This window comes from Sturnira hondurensis, unplaced genomic scaffold, assembly GCF_014824575.4.
Source record: "Sturnira hondurensis isolate 20B ecotype Veracruz unplaced genomic scaffold, ASM1482457v3 Scaffold0022201, whole genome shotgun sequence".
Lineage (NCBI taxonomy): Eukaryota > Metazoa > Chordata > Mammalia > Chiroptera > Phyllostomidae > Sturnira > Sturnira hondurensis.
The window spans coordinates 4,943,447-4,958,245 of NW_028094832.1; the positions used below are offsets into that span (position 1 = coordinate 4,943,447).

The window sequence follows — 14,799 nt, forward strand, 5'->3', positions numbered from 1 at the left end:
ATTTTTCACAGTAAAGAGGGTACAAATTTTACGGTAAAAATTTTACTCATTCATGGCTCAAAAATTCTTTCCATGCCTTTTAAGTTTGTGTACACTTCTATTTTTAAGAATTGCTTTCTGTTTTTAAAATAATGGATGTTTCCCGCAGAAACTTGAGGAAATACAGAAAAGTTTCAACATGAAAAAAAAATCTGCAATTGCCCAGCTGAGGGATAATCCAGTTTAGTGGGAGACAGGACTCTGATTTGGGACAATTTGGAATTAAATCACAAAAGAAAGATGACTTTATCTTGATTTTATTTTGTTTTATTTTCTGGGTTGGGAAGTTATACAGTGAACACATTTGGGGTAATAAGATTTGGAATATGGAAGTTAAAAAAATTAGGGTCCTGAGAAAACAGAAATCTGTACTTTGTTTTAAAGAAGTTCATTGCAATGGCAAGAAATATGTATCCATAAGAAGAATGTTCCGGGGCTCTTTTTCCCCTCTTCCCTAATGCTGCCTTACTCCTGCCCATGCTGTGTATTTAGTGGTTTGCATGTATTATGTATTATGCAAGGTCCCTGAGACCTCCTGTGGGCTCCGATTGGATGAGAACTGCTGGGGAGGGGTGATGGTTAGGGGATGGTTGGAGACTCACTGTTGAACCCTTGGGGCAGTCAATTTCCTACCTGGAGTAGTTTCCTCTTTCTATGTCCTACAGACTGAAAAGCAGAGCAGTAAGCAACAGCAGTTTCAGTGGGAGGACAAGGATATGAGTTGCTGGGGGTGGGGTGGGGACGCAGCTAAGGAACAGAGTGGCCACCAGGTGAAGTGAGGGTGTCTTGCTTTGCAGAATTTGCCAACTAGGGTGACAGCAGTCAACATCCCATGATCTTAAAGCTCTCTGTTTTACTCAGCTTCCCTTCAAGATTATCTGATGATCCTTTTAAACTTAAAAGAACAAAGGTGATATTTCATATCTTGGTGGGTCTGGGTTTTTAAAGTGAAAAGTGTATGAGTGAGTGAGGATGAATAAAAGAAAGAGAAAGGGTTTAACGTGATTGGAACTAAAATTCTGAAAAGCTTCATAAAAAACATTATGTGCTCTTGCTACTACTCATTGAGGAGTTTCTCAGAACTGCAAATATAAAAAAATAACAACATATATGGAAACTTCTTACTGTATGTTGGCATTGTTCTATGTGTTCTACATACAAGTAACTGAGTCCTCACCACTGTCCCGAGAGATACACACTATCCTTGTCCCTATTTTATACCTAATGAGTATAAATGGGTTAAAGCCCCTAAAGGTTAAGTGGAGGAGTCAGAACTCAAGTCCAGGAAGTGGCCTTAACTATTAGACTTGGCTGGTTCTGGTGTTTTATTGCTTCACTATAGAAACAGCACTCAAAACCCACTTAATCCGTTCACCTATGGAGTCGCTCTTCACACGAAGAGGCAGTGGAGAGAGTGGTTAATTGTATAGACTCTGCAGCTACACACCAGGACATGCATGCACTATAGTTCTGTCTACAACAACAACAACAACAACAAAAACTAGTGGCTTTTCCTTGGGCAAGTCATATAATCCCTCCAAGTTGTAGTTTCCTTATCTGTAAGATGGGCTGGGCAATCCCTATCTTGAAGGGTTGTTTGGGAACTCAGTAACGTTTGAAAAGCACTGGTGCGGCTCTCAAAGTTGTGGGCTCCAGTACAATTTCTTGTAAGTGCTGTTGCACTGGAAACCAAGAGGTCCCCTGTGTCGTATCCTGCGTAAGACAATGTGGATCATCCCATTTATTCGGGAAATCTCACAAATAGGCGCAGAGAAGTGTGTGGGGAAGCGATGAAGGAGGGAGGTGTGCAGGAAAGGAGCCCCCGTAACTGGACAAGGAGATGTTTGTGCCCCAGGCCCCTGGGTAAGTGGGCAGAGAAGTGAGAGGAGCTGGAAGTGACCATGAATGGAGTCAGAGACGACTTCAAGACACAGAGCTTGAGTGGGACTGATGCAGGGGCTGGGAAATGGAGCCACGGAGGGAGAAGTGCAATGGGCTCTAGGCTGTGATAGAAAGTTCTGGTATCCCTTGCTTTCTCAATGCTTGCTATCCAACTCCAGGAAGACAGCAGCTTCAGACAGGGAGGGAGACTTGAGAGATGGAGAGAAAGCTAGAATCAGAGCAAAGCAGACGGCCAGCCTGGCCAGCAGTCCCAGAGGTATAGATCAGCTCAATCATACAGGGACTAGGGAGGGAGATCTAATTACTTTATAACTAGCGTGTGATAAGAGGAATGCTTTCTTCCACCTGACATGAGATTGTGGAATGTCTACTCATGACCCTTACATGCTATCAACCGATTTCATAACACCAAAACTTCTGCGGGTCTATCAGCCCTGAGATAGTCTGAAAGAGAGCAAAACCCAGTACCTTTTGGATAACCATTAAAATCCCTGGATTTATATAATGTGAGATGATGTGAGGGACACCCTTTAGGTCTTGGCATAGCTATAAATGCCTAACACGGAACAACAACAAAAAGCCTATTCTGAAAGCTTTCTCAGATGTGTCTGAGAGAACGTGCTATTTAATGCAAATACGTGTCCAGACAAGCACTGGTTTGCTTAGGGAGTACGCAGACCTGGCAAGCCTCACTTGGTATGAAGAGCATGAGTAATGCTTCATTTTAACGAGGGATCTTGGGGTCTCTAATGAAGATGATGTGGTGCAGTATTTCCCACGTGTCTCTTTGGAATGTGGACTGATTGTACCCACAGGGGGAGAAAAACCATCTGAAAGTGCACGGTGCTCGAAACCTCTGGGGCTCTACGAGATTCAGATAATTTGATGGCATATAAATGAATTCATGGAAATACACCCAGAGTTCCCAGAGTAAGGAAATTCCCTTCCCATAGGTAAGCAAATATGAATGCAAAACAATGAGAATGCATTTGGGGGAGGGAGGAGTAAAATTTGATGTTTAAACAAATGTTGTAGGCAATTTCAGGTATGTTGTGAACACTGCAGCATCTCTGGAATAATTGTGTAGCCCCCCCACATGGCTCTCTGAAAGACACGAGTCATTTGATCATCAAGTTCATATGTACAGAGTACATACATTCATTTTCATTCTTAAGATGTAACTTCACAACTCTTTACCCATGAGCCCTGATCCTTTGGACCTATTCTATCAGACAAAGTTAATACTTACCGTTTTAGGTGGAAAACAGATCTAGACGGTAACTAGGGCACAATACTGCACATTTGTTCTGAGGTCTGTGGCCTGGATGTCCACTTAGATGTAGTCATAGGGCATAACTTCCTAGAAGCAGATCCCCTCTCTGTTTAGATCTGGGGCATTATGTGTACATTCACACACAGTTTGTGAAGTACTGAACTGACCTTTATTTTATATTTCTGGTCTGGCTGGAACAACACCCTCCATGAACACTGGGCCTCCCAAAGAGCTCCAGGAGTTTGATGGGTTTGGAAGGACATTATTCAGTACTTCAGGCTTAAAGGAAAGGCTGGTGACCCAGAAGTCAGGACAAGAGAATCCTGAGAGGCAGAAATATTGGCTGGGGAGACCCCTCCTGTGTATGCTAATATATCAAAGAGGACTTGGAATGATGAAGAGACATAAGAAATTTTCTCTTAAGATAAACAATTTTGAAACATTAAAACATGGTAAGAACTGCAATTAATGTGCAACACACTCATCAGGCAAAGTCTTATCAAATAAATTTGGCGTCTCCCACTTGGGACTTACTTATGCCCAATAGATCAATTGGAGATTTCTTGTGATTTGTTTACCCCAATTTTAAAAACCAAAACCATTAAGTGGATACAATATGTAATAACTAATTCTGGAATAGATTTTAAGCTGACTCAGGGAAATGTACATTTTCCCTTGCTTCCTATGAAGTTTAGAGTCACTTCTCTAAGAGGTCATTTTTTCTATCCTTATTTGCATTTGCTGCAACTCCCCCACTCCCCAACAAAAGCAACAACAAAAAATCCCAAGCACAAAAGCCCTTAAGCAATAAAACTGGTGTCCAAGAAAAACATTTAGTTTGAAAAAGAGTTGAAAAATGTAGCCTTGGAAGAACCACTGCTTACATGGGATTGTTCAACAAATTCCTGTTGTGTGAGGTTTGGCATATACTTTCTAAAAATATAAGCATCTGGGGAAATGAGACAAAGCCCAGGTCTTGGACCAAATGAGGCACGCAGTGTGAATCTGTTAGTGATTATATCCATAATGAAATATGTGCCCAAATTTCACAGTGCTGAATCTAATACAACACAAAAGCCCAGCAGGCACTGTCCTTACCATGATATATAGGCAACAAAGAAGATACATGAGGCGGTGAGTCCACTGCTCCTGCTGGGATACACGTGGTGCGATGTCCTCATCTCAATCAATATAAAGGGCAAAACCGTTGTGTGCTGAAAAAGAACAGAGACCAGGTGACACAGGTTCTCATCATCGCCCCTCAGTAGCTGTTCTGTCTCCAGTCGGAGAACAGATAGCATAAATCCCCAGCAGAAGCGAAACATCAGAGAGCTGAGTATGGACATAAAAACAGGGAACGCAAGTATTGCTCCACTGGTATTTTTCTTCTGTTTCTTAATTTTTGAAATTTTATTTATGTCTATAAAAAGGCATTTGTATAACACAGAAAGATGTATAAGAGGAAAAATGGAACACAAGAAAGGAATAAAAATAACCAGTGTTAATACTTTGGTGTATGTCCCTACCACCATTCATATTGTTTATACACAGTTAAGATCAAACTGAGCGTGAATTTTGTTTTAAATTGTAGCATGAGAATTCTTGATATGCCATGTTAAAAATCCCTCTAAGAGTATCAACCCTGACCATAGCTGCTTAAAATTCCGTCTTACAGATGTACAAAAATTTATTTCACAAATTTCTGTTCTTGGACAATAAATAGTAAAAGATTTTCAAATTTTCACTTATTAAAAATATCATGATATCATAGTAAATATTTTTATAGAAGTCTTTTTATAAATATCTGGATGTTACATTTTTTCTTATAGTCAAAAGCAATAAAAATTTTAAGGATGTTGATATATAATGCCAACCTATGTGTGTATCAGCAACAAGTTAGGAGTGATGCCAAAATAGTTTCCAGGAATAATGTACCAACTGTATCAGCCGTGCGTAGAGTTGGGTCTGATGTTGGAAGACAGAATGTAAAAAAGCTGGGTGGAATATTACCACTTGTTTTTCAGATCCAGTGGTTACTCTATTTACTCAGTTCAGGGGGCTGGGTTTGGGCCACAGTTTGGTAAGAGGAAAGGAAAGTTAAGGGCCTTGGTACTGAAATTTGGTGGGCAAATATCAAAGACAAAGAGCTTCTTAGTAAAACTGGATTTACCTTGATTTACCTTCTACTATTGCAGAGTTAGTTTCCCAAGAGTGAGAAGCTGACAGAAGTAAGAACAGAATCATCAGAAGTAAAAACTGATGCTATTTAGTAACCCCATAACAGCTATGGAAGAATCTTCATTCTAGTCTTGCTCTATTGTTTGCATATTCAAGGAAAAAGCAGAAAATAGAATGATGTCATTTTTAAACTCTAATAAGTATTGTAGCAAAATGGAGTCAGGTTGCAGGTAGGCCTTGCCAGGAAAAGACATGGTAGGGATCGAGATGAACATTTTTGGAGGAACTTACTATTTATACTCATAGAAAAAAAATAACAACAGGATTTTGTAAGAAACATTAAGGCCGGAAATTCTTTCCCTTAAGTACTCCTCTCTAGATAACTGATTGCACTGCCAACATATTAGTAATTAGAGCAACATATTAGTAATTAGAGCACAAGAATGTCAGGTGGGTGAGTCTACAGTTGGGTAGCTTTGTATTTCTTTATTTTTTGTTTCTCTATTACTGTTTTAAAACAGTGTAATTAGCTCCAAAGGGAACCATGCAAAATGTACACGTGTGTTAATTCAAAGACAATATGTATTTTAAAGACTTTTTATTGTTGGTTTTCTTTTCCCCTATAACCTAGTCACCTCAGATGACACTGGCTTGGAATTTCACCAACAATTTTAGCTGCCAACAATAGTTTTACAATGCTGCATTCATGTAAAATTCAAATATACAGCTAGCAATAAGGCCAAGTCTCATCAAATCTCACATAGAAGAAAAATCCACGCAAATAAAGTGTTTACACTGAAAATAATGCCGACTCAAATGGCCTGTGTGTGAGTTATAGAATGACAATATTATTTTTGACTTGTTACTACTAAATAATGTCCCAACTCTATCTTGTCATCTATTATTCCAAAGGGATCAGAAACTCATCTATTTTTCTATAAAGTTATATAAATTCAAATAAAACATCTAAATATTTTTAGTCATCCAGTTATCATTATTTTGCCTGGCATAGTTGCTGATTATCAGATGTCATTACCTGGAAGTGTTAGCAGGTACTTCGATGACGCCAGGCAGAGAATCCCTTTGAAAAATACACATCTTCCTAGATTACTTCATCCCTGGCACCACTGCCACTAAAAGGGAGCTCCTTCTTCCACCAGTGACAAAACGAATGACAAAAGTTCTTGTTGTGCCCAGCTTTGCCTGGGCCTGTTTGGCTAGCGGGAAATCTCAGGAGAAGGTTTTTTCTGTATCAGGATAACAACTGCTATTCATCAGGAATTTGCAGGCACTAAAGGATGCATACCCCCCTCTCTAAAAATGTATCATTCAAATTATGTTTACCAATAAATAGTATATTTTAACAAAAGTAAAAAGAGTAAAATATTTCATGCAAAATATTTATAGCAAACATAAATGTTGCCCTGCGGGTAGCTAAAATTGTATAAGTTTGAAAAACTGTAACTCTAAAGATGGTCATGCTGAATCTCTAAGAAACCTTTAGAAGCTGAGTTATACCGCAAACTCTGTAGTAACAAGAGGGATAATTGTTTAAGAAGTACAGGTACAAGAAATCCAGATTTTTTCTATTCCCAGCAATACTGCACTTAAATGACCCAAGAACCACGAAAGACCATCAGCTGTCCCCAAATGGTAATCTCATGTATTACTCACTGTGGTATTTGTAGTACTTAGACGAGAGCCTGGCACCTTGGAGGTGATCAATAAATATTTGTGCAGATGATTTATTTACTTTTCAAAACAACATCTTAAGTGGGAATGATTAACTCCATTCTGCAGATGAGGTACTAATTACTTGGAAAAGGGAATAATCCTGCCCAAAATAATAGAGCTAGCAAGTCTGGAGGTAAGGTTCAAGACCAGTTCTGTCTGTCTCCAAATCCCATACTCTGTTTTCTACATTAGAATTATATCTTTACAAGATATGAGTTAAATGATCTTTGACACAATAAACATGTGGAAGTATGTGATTGTACATTGCTTATGTTGCTTCTCAAGAGACCAGATCTATTTTTTTGTTTAGCCTCAAAATAAACAAAAATCTTCACTGTAAAAAATGTATTTTGCTAAATGTGTCTTTCCCCGCTGTGATATATAAACCTTCTGAATAATAATACCCAATAAAATCAGCTGGCCTAAAGTCAGAACTTTTCAGGAGTTCAAGGATAGTTAAAGATGGTCGGAGGCAGCTTTTTCAGCTTCAGGCTCAGAAGAGGCCAAGGCACAACTTCTTCGGCCATCTTGCATGGGGTTCTTCTGGCAACAGACGCCCCTGCTCTGTTACCTAAGTTCTCCCCAACAGGGTCCAAGTCTTACATCGGAAGTGCAAGAGTTGGGATTTGGTGCCACCTCTGCCCTGGACCCCAGATCGGACCCTTGGGTCTGTCTCCAAAAAAGGTAACAGGTGACTGGGAGGCTCTGAGAATGACCGTGAACCTGATCATTCAGAACAGACAGGCCCAGACTGAGTGGTGCCTTCTGCCTCTGCCCTGGCATCAAAGCCCTCCAGGAACCAGACAGAGGCAGAGAAGCGAAGACCCAACAAGCAGGCAGGAAACAGCACTTTGGAGGGGTTGTGAACATTGCCTGATAGATGTAGCGCCGATCTACACAGAGCTTTCTGGAACCATGAAAGGAGACTGGGACTGCCTGGCCTGCTGGCTGTGATGTTGATGGCCACCACCCTCATGACATCATGGGCGACACCCACAGGGTGTGATGGAATGCCTGGCTACTTAAGAACTACAGAGGAAAATATTTCAATAAAGGATCGTTGGATAACTAAAAAAGGCAAACCCAGGAATGATCTGTTTCTATTCCTCAAACCTTTTGACTTACAGTTTTCTCATGCAGGTGTAGATATACTTTGGATAAACAGAGAAAGAGATAAAGGCTGGTTCCCAGAGGGGGCTCTTCAGAATGTGTTGGACTGTTTTCTGCAGCATATTATCAATAGAACAATTGCCCAGCAGCTGAGTTACTGAGGGCTGACTGTTTTATTAAGTGCCAAGCGAGAGGAAGGGTTGACAGCCCGAGGGGGAAATCCTTGATCTCCCCTATAAACTGTGTGCTAGAAAGCACTGGTCTAGGATGTAAGTAGTTATCCCAACCCATGCTCAATCTTCCATTGCTGCTGATTTTAATGAGACTGTATTTGGAAGACTGTGTCTAAAAAGGAAAGCTCAAATCCATCTTGGTCTTCTGCATCCTTTGTGTTTTTCTCAATAGAGTTTTCATAAATTCCCTCCATGGGGCAGCAATGATCAGATTATCACCAAGAACCGACCAGCAAATGTCTCCCTACAGAGGGAATCTACCGGGCAGTGTCTGTCGCCTCGGCACAGAGATGCTCAGACCTGAGCAGAGGGCTGGATTTGAGAAAGGACCCACGATTTAGCTATGATGGGAGGGAGATGGGATAAAAAAAAAAAAAACTTTTGAAGAAGTGGATCCAAAAAAGAAAGCAGTGTAGAAAGACTGGAAAACTGGCATCTGTGATGACTGTGCCCACCTCATTATAAGACTTTAGGCAGGTTTTTGCACATTTGTGAAGCTCAGTATTGGTCTTTGTAAAATGAGGAGGTTGGATTAAATAAAGCACATTATATATGTATAAAACACATGTATATCTATAATGTGTATATTAATAAGTATAAATAAATAAATGGAGAAAAAGTCATAAATACCAAGTGCCTAGGTATACAAAAGTAAAAAGTCATAATTCAGCCTGTTATATGCTACCTGATTTTCACAAAAATATATTCCTACTCTAAATTTTTTTCTTACATAAATGTATTTAAAAAGAAACTTATGGAACTTAAAAACTCTCATAGACAGAATATAATTTGTCATAAGTAGAAAATAACCACACATACAATGAAAAGTAATTGATCTTAATAAACATTTCCCAAATATGTAAAAACTAATTCTGAGGTCTGCTTTATATATACTAAGTAGGAGTATTAAAAGTGTTAGGGGGGCATTCAAGGCATACTAGCATGGCACAGAGACTCTGCTAAACAGAACCAGGAGGACTGGAAAATAATTGAGAGGGAATTACCTCTCCACTCTTTGACTCAGTATTATTCAGTGCCAGGTCCCTGTGCCACATAAATTATCTTGCATGTCATCAGGGCACATGACCTATGTACTAGAATGAAGGATCATAAATTGTAGTTGTGCTTCTTAACTGCTAAATTATTTCACTTATGAACAGATGTCCTTTTACCAGAAAAATGGAGAGACAGATGAGTAGGAAGTTTAGGTATTTATGGAGGAATTCAGTGGGCTGTGATGAGATCACGGAAATGGATTTACACTGTACAGGAAGGATCTGGACTCTCTATTGGGAACAACTGTTTGACTGCCTGTGACGTAGCCTATGAACTAAATCAGTAGCCTATGAACTAAAGGAAAGTTTTAGAATAAATAGAAAAATGCAAACTATGCTGTGTGGTGATATGAATTCAGGCAAGTAGGGTGGATGAATTAGGGGACCACTCAAGTTCACTTTAAAGCTCAACACCATGGCCATAATCAGAGTGTACATGATGAAAGCAACACATGACATACGAAGACTACATTGATCTGCTACCTCTCTGGTCTATCTCCTTTCTCCCAAATATTTTTTAAATAGGAGAGTACTGTTCCCTACCCTGTGAACACCAGATACAAGCAGTTTCCTTCCTTGGAAGCAAAACCAGCTTTTGAATAGCAAGGTGCACCAGACAAGCCCCTGTGTAGCCGAATAACAAGAGAGCTGGCAGCCCCAGGTCTACTTATTTGCATCTGTGGGACACAGGCAGCGCCCCAGGGGTGTTCTCAGAGTAATGCGAGCTTGTTAGAAATGAGATTGCTGGGCCTGACTCCCAAGGTGTCTGGGTTACTGGATGTGGGGTAGTGCTCCTGGTAGTTTCCACATAAGCAGACCACAGTTTTTGCCTTCATGTTAGTCGGGGTATCTAGATTTGCCTACATCCCTAGGACAACTTTCGATCATAAACAAAAAGTTGAAGGATGGCTGTGTGCGAGTGCATGAGTGTGCACAGGGCGTGCCCAGCTGCTGCTGCATCATTGTGGGCATCAGAATGCAGGTAGGGCTAGAGATGTGAGCGGAGCTGCCTGGGAGGATGGGATGAGGGAGAGCTCCTGCCACGTCCTGACAAGTGCACAGTAAATCACGAATAAAAATAACATGGGAAACTGCTCTAGCATACAGATAGTTGTGAACTCCAGATTGCAAGTTGAATATGTTGTTTGCTCTTTTCCCTCTCAATCTCCTCTAGAATAAGAGGGGATTAAGAAAGAGAAAATTTTAAATTCTGTAATAAAGGAAGAAGGAATTTCAAGTTTGAGGGTAATGCCCATTGTATTAGGAAAACATGATCTGAAACAACAGAAGTGGTGATGTCAGAAAAACTGCTGAAGATTGTAAGATCCTGTTCACTCCTTACTTTTGTGAAGCTCTGGGCTCTCCACATAAGTAGAACATTTGGTGAAAACAGAGAAAGGCGGAGTTGGGTGGGACCTATATATATCAGTGGATGCAGGGAGGGGTCAGTGAGATCCCCGGCAGCTTGGAGACAAAGGTGAGGCAAGCTCTGAGACACCAAATTTTTTAACTCTGAAAGCCTGACCCAACATTTTATCATACCACCAGAAACTGTGATTACTCATTTTATTAATGAGTCAGCCCAAAATTTGCAACCCTTCCTCATTCTCTTCATCGGAGAGATATTTCATTGATTTAAATGGCAGGGAAGTGCACGTCTTAACCACTACGGTTTCCAGGAACATTCCCTTGTCATGCACCTCTCTCTCCTAAGGGCTGCAGTACTGGTTAGAGTGTGGCAGTCGATGCCTGCAATAGGTCAGATCTCTCCGGAAACTGCCGGAGCCTTCCCGGTTGTGCCTTTTTGGAGTGGTGTTGGACATCTGCTTCTGCTGGCTGTCACATCAGTCTGAGGTGCTCTTACACAGGCATCTCAGAATCAGGCGATCCAGCATCAGAAACTGAGATTCAGGTGGAACCAGTATTTATTGAGTGCCAGTATGTTCCAGGCACTTCCCAAACTCTGTATGGGAACAATACTAAATTTGGGACTCGTTCAGTCCAAACATTAGTCCCAACAACTCTTAGGACATGGTTTTAATATTTAGGCCCAATAAACCAAATAGTAACCCACATTAAATCAAGACATACATATCTTTGCAATTAAGAGCAAAGGAGGTGTCGATTATACTAGGTGAGTGGCACCATTTTACTGGTCTATTATTTTTGCATTTGAAAAGCATTTGGACTCGAGGGCCATTAATGTCTCTTGCTGAACCTTCCTGGTGAAGGTATCCACAAGGTGCTAAGGGTCTGTGTGTCACGAGGGGCCCCAAGGCGGGGCCTCTTTTTCCATCCAGAATCGTTGGCCACCAAAAGAAATTCTTCTTGTAAATGTGATGCTGGAGATGTCCCATGTGGTATCTTAAAACCTAGCAGTGACTTTAAAGTGATTTAAAGGAATTCACTTCTTCCGTGAACAGTCTGCAAGTCATACTTGTGGTTCTCAGAGAAGAGCGCCTTTGATGACTGCCTTCAGGCAACCAAAGGATTACAATCTGATGAGCTATATGCAGATGGGCAGCCCTGTGATGGTGCAGTGGACAAGTTAAGGACAATGGTATACAGCAGAAGCCATTAGAACTGAGTTGATAAGTGTGACTAGGACTTCACCAGTAGAAGAAAGGATAAAGAAAGGAGTTTATTTACAATGTGGGGCATGCTATAGTTGGCGAACATGAAAGAGCATGGAGAACTGCGTTCAGACAGGTGACGAAGGCATAAGCCAAATCAGAGGGTTTTCCTGTGGACTTGGTCCTGTAGGAAGCAGAGATACCTGTATAAGCTTAAACCCCTTCTGTAGAGTGCAAGGTATATCGAGGTGGGAGAAACACATTTGGATATTAATAGAGAGAGCAAACTGGAGGCAGTGTGGAGGATGGGTTAGAGAGAGGAGAGATTTGTCTACCAATACGCCTGCCTGCCTTCCTTCCTTCCTTCCTTCCTTCCTTCCTTCCTTCCTACCTTCCTTCCTTCCTTCCTCCCTCCCTCCCTCCCTCCCTCCCTCCCTCCCTCCCTCTCTCCCTCCCTCACTTCTTATCCTGCTTGCTCTTTCCTCAGGGAAGGGGCTCGAATCTCTCCATGACTTTCTTCTAGGTTTTCCTCTGCATTCCCTCTTCCCTGCCTCCCCACAGCCTCCCCACCTACAATTTCCCCTTTTTTACTCTTGTTTTCTCTTTTACTTTAATACACACCACAACACAAAAGACAACGAAGGGAAAAGTACAAAAAAAGAAAGCTAGTCTTTAATTTTGGCAAATTTATATTTGGCAGATAAATATGTAAATATGATTTCGTCTATCCCTCTGTGTTTTATGTTGATCCCTCTGTTATTAATTTATGTGCACAAACACTGAGTACACAGTAATAAAATAGCTACCAATATACTCTCAGTTTTATACTGGATATTCGCCACCAACATTGCATTTAATTCCCACACCAACTCTAATGAAATAGTTATTTTCACCTTTAGTTTATAAATGAGGAAATGGAGGAACAGAGTAATTAGCTTGTCAGAGGTAATGCAGAATTAGTAAATGGTGCAGCCAGCATTAGACCTCTGGTCTACCTGACTCCAAACCTCTGCTTTTACTGAGAGAGACACACTGCTTCCTAGGCTCATTTGTTTGTTCATTCAATAAATACTTCTAGTACTTCTACTATGTGCCACTCATAACTCCAGGCACTTAAAATGTGTCCCAGAACAGAGCAGATGACGATCCTTGCTCTCACTAAGTTACTGTCCTTGGGAATGCATTTCAATTAAGCTAGTACAAATTTGAATTCTCTGACCCCAGAAAAGACCAAATTCATTAAGGTTGCGTGAGGATTACATGAAATCTTATGGTAAAAGTGGCTTGCATAGTACGTGCAAAAAATAATTCAAGTTATTTTTGTGAAATCTCTATAGAAGACGAATTGCTAAATAATACTGTCTAATATATTTACTGCATGCTAGGGACTGTAGTAAGTGCTTTACATGGATTAAACCTCATTTACAATTCACAAGGCTTCATTGGCACATATATTATTATCAATTCCATATCATAAAAACGGAGGCACAGAGCAGTGAAGGCAGTTGCTCAAGGTCACCAACTGGAAGATGGTAGATTTGAGCTTAGGTTTGGGTAATTTGGCTTCTGAGGCCAGTTCTTAACCTACACCAACTCTGGAACAATTGGGAAGACCTGAGAATAAGGGAGTAGCCAGTGGAAGAATTGGTGTTAGGAAGCGAAACTCTCAGCCTTTTGGTTGTGCTTAAGAGAAAAAAACGGGGACCTTCCCTCATCCACACCATTCAACTTGAGAAGACTCTTGGGGCTGAAGGATGAATGGTCTCCATATTCAATTTTAAAATGAAGATGATCAGACCAGACCTATGCTCATCCCATGGGCACTGAGAGCATCAAAGAGGCGGAGGGGCAGGAGTCAGAATAACCAATCTATGGACACATAGATGCCTTCTCTTCCTGAGATGCTATTTGAGCTATCTTCCTGGTCTTTTCTTTAGCCTACAATCCTTAACAGTATGTTGAAAGCATTTTACAGGGTGGGCTGGGCATCGGTGGGAGGGAGAGCCATGGGGGGTACCGTAGAGGTAGGAGAGAAGGCAAAAGGAAATTTAACCAACTGCTCTATAGTCAGTAAAACTGAAAGCATCCTTAAAGACCATGGCACACTGGTAAGTTTCAGGAACAAGGATAGAAAAACAAAACTCATTTCTAGGGGCATGTTAAAGTTAAAAAAGAAACCCCAAAGTAAGAAACTAGATTTTAATGCTCCATGCTGCTCAAAAATTATTTTGAGCTCAAACAACTCTACTCATCCATATATATCAGCCTTCTCCAATGCCAGGGTACTGCTCTAAAAACACAATTATGACTCTCTGGTTCTCTTCTCAATTCTTCAGAACAAAGTCCAGAATGGATGGTGTCCATTTCTCAGCATTGCTTTCAAAGGTTCATACTGTCAGATTCAACCTACTTCTCTGGATTAGCCTCATACCACTCTGTACTGGCGACGGTCGCCATTCCACCAAGAGGCCTCACATGTTCATGCCTTTGCTCACACTCTTCTCTTACTGGATTCCCCAGATATTTGGGACCTCCTCTTTAGCATACGCTTATGGCAACGTCATTTTCAGCTCATCAAAGAACCATCCCTCACACTTCCTTGCACCTTCTTAATTAGGCAAGGCAATTATGGCTAGTTCTAGTCAACAGCCTACTGTTTAAAAAGTGATATGAACACTTCTAGGCATTTCCAGCTTGTGTGA

At 40.8% G+C, this 14,799-nt stretch overlaps 1 protein-coding gene across 4 annotated transcripts in view; it reads right to left on the reverse strand.

Annotated features, from left to right (window-relative positions):
• The window catches only part of AIG1 (androgen induced 1), a 208,521-nt gene that overhangs the window by 36,605 nt on the left and 157,117 nt on the right, over window positions 1-14,799 (reverse strand). For 2 of the 4 annotated variants that reach the window (XM_037034808.1, XM_037034809.1), the window contains exon 4: window positions 4,313-4,428. The exons of the other annotated variants lie outside the window; for them this stretch is intronic. In XM_037034808.1, the coding sequence (XP_036890703.1) occupies window positions 4,313-4,428 (116 nt within the window). The remainder of the gene's footprint in view (window positions 1-4,312; window positions 4,429-14,799) is intronic. 4 annotated transcript variants of the gene reach the window in all.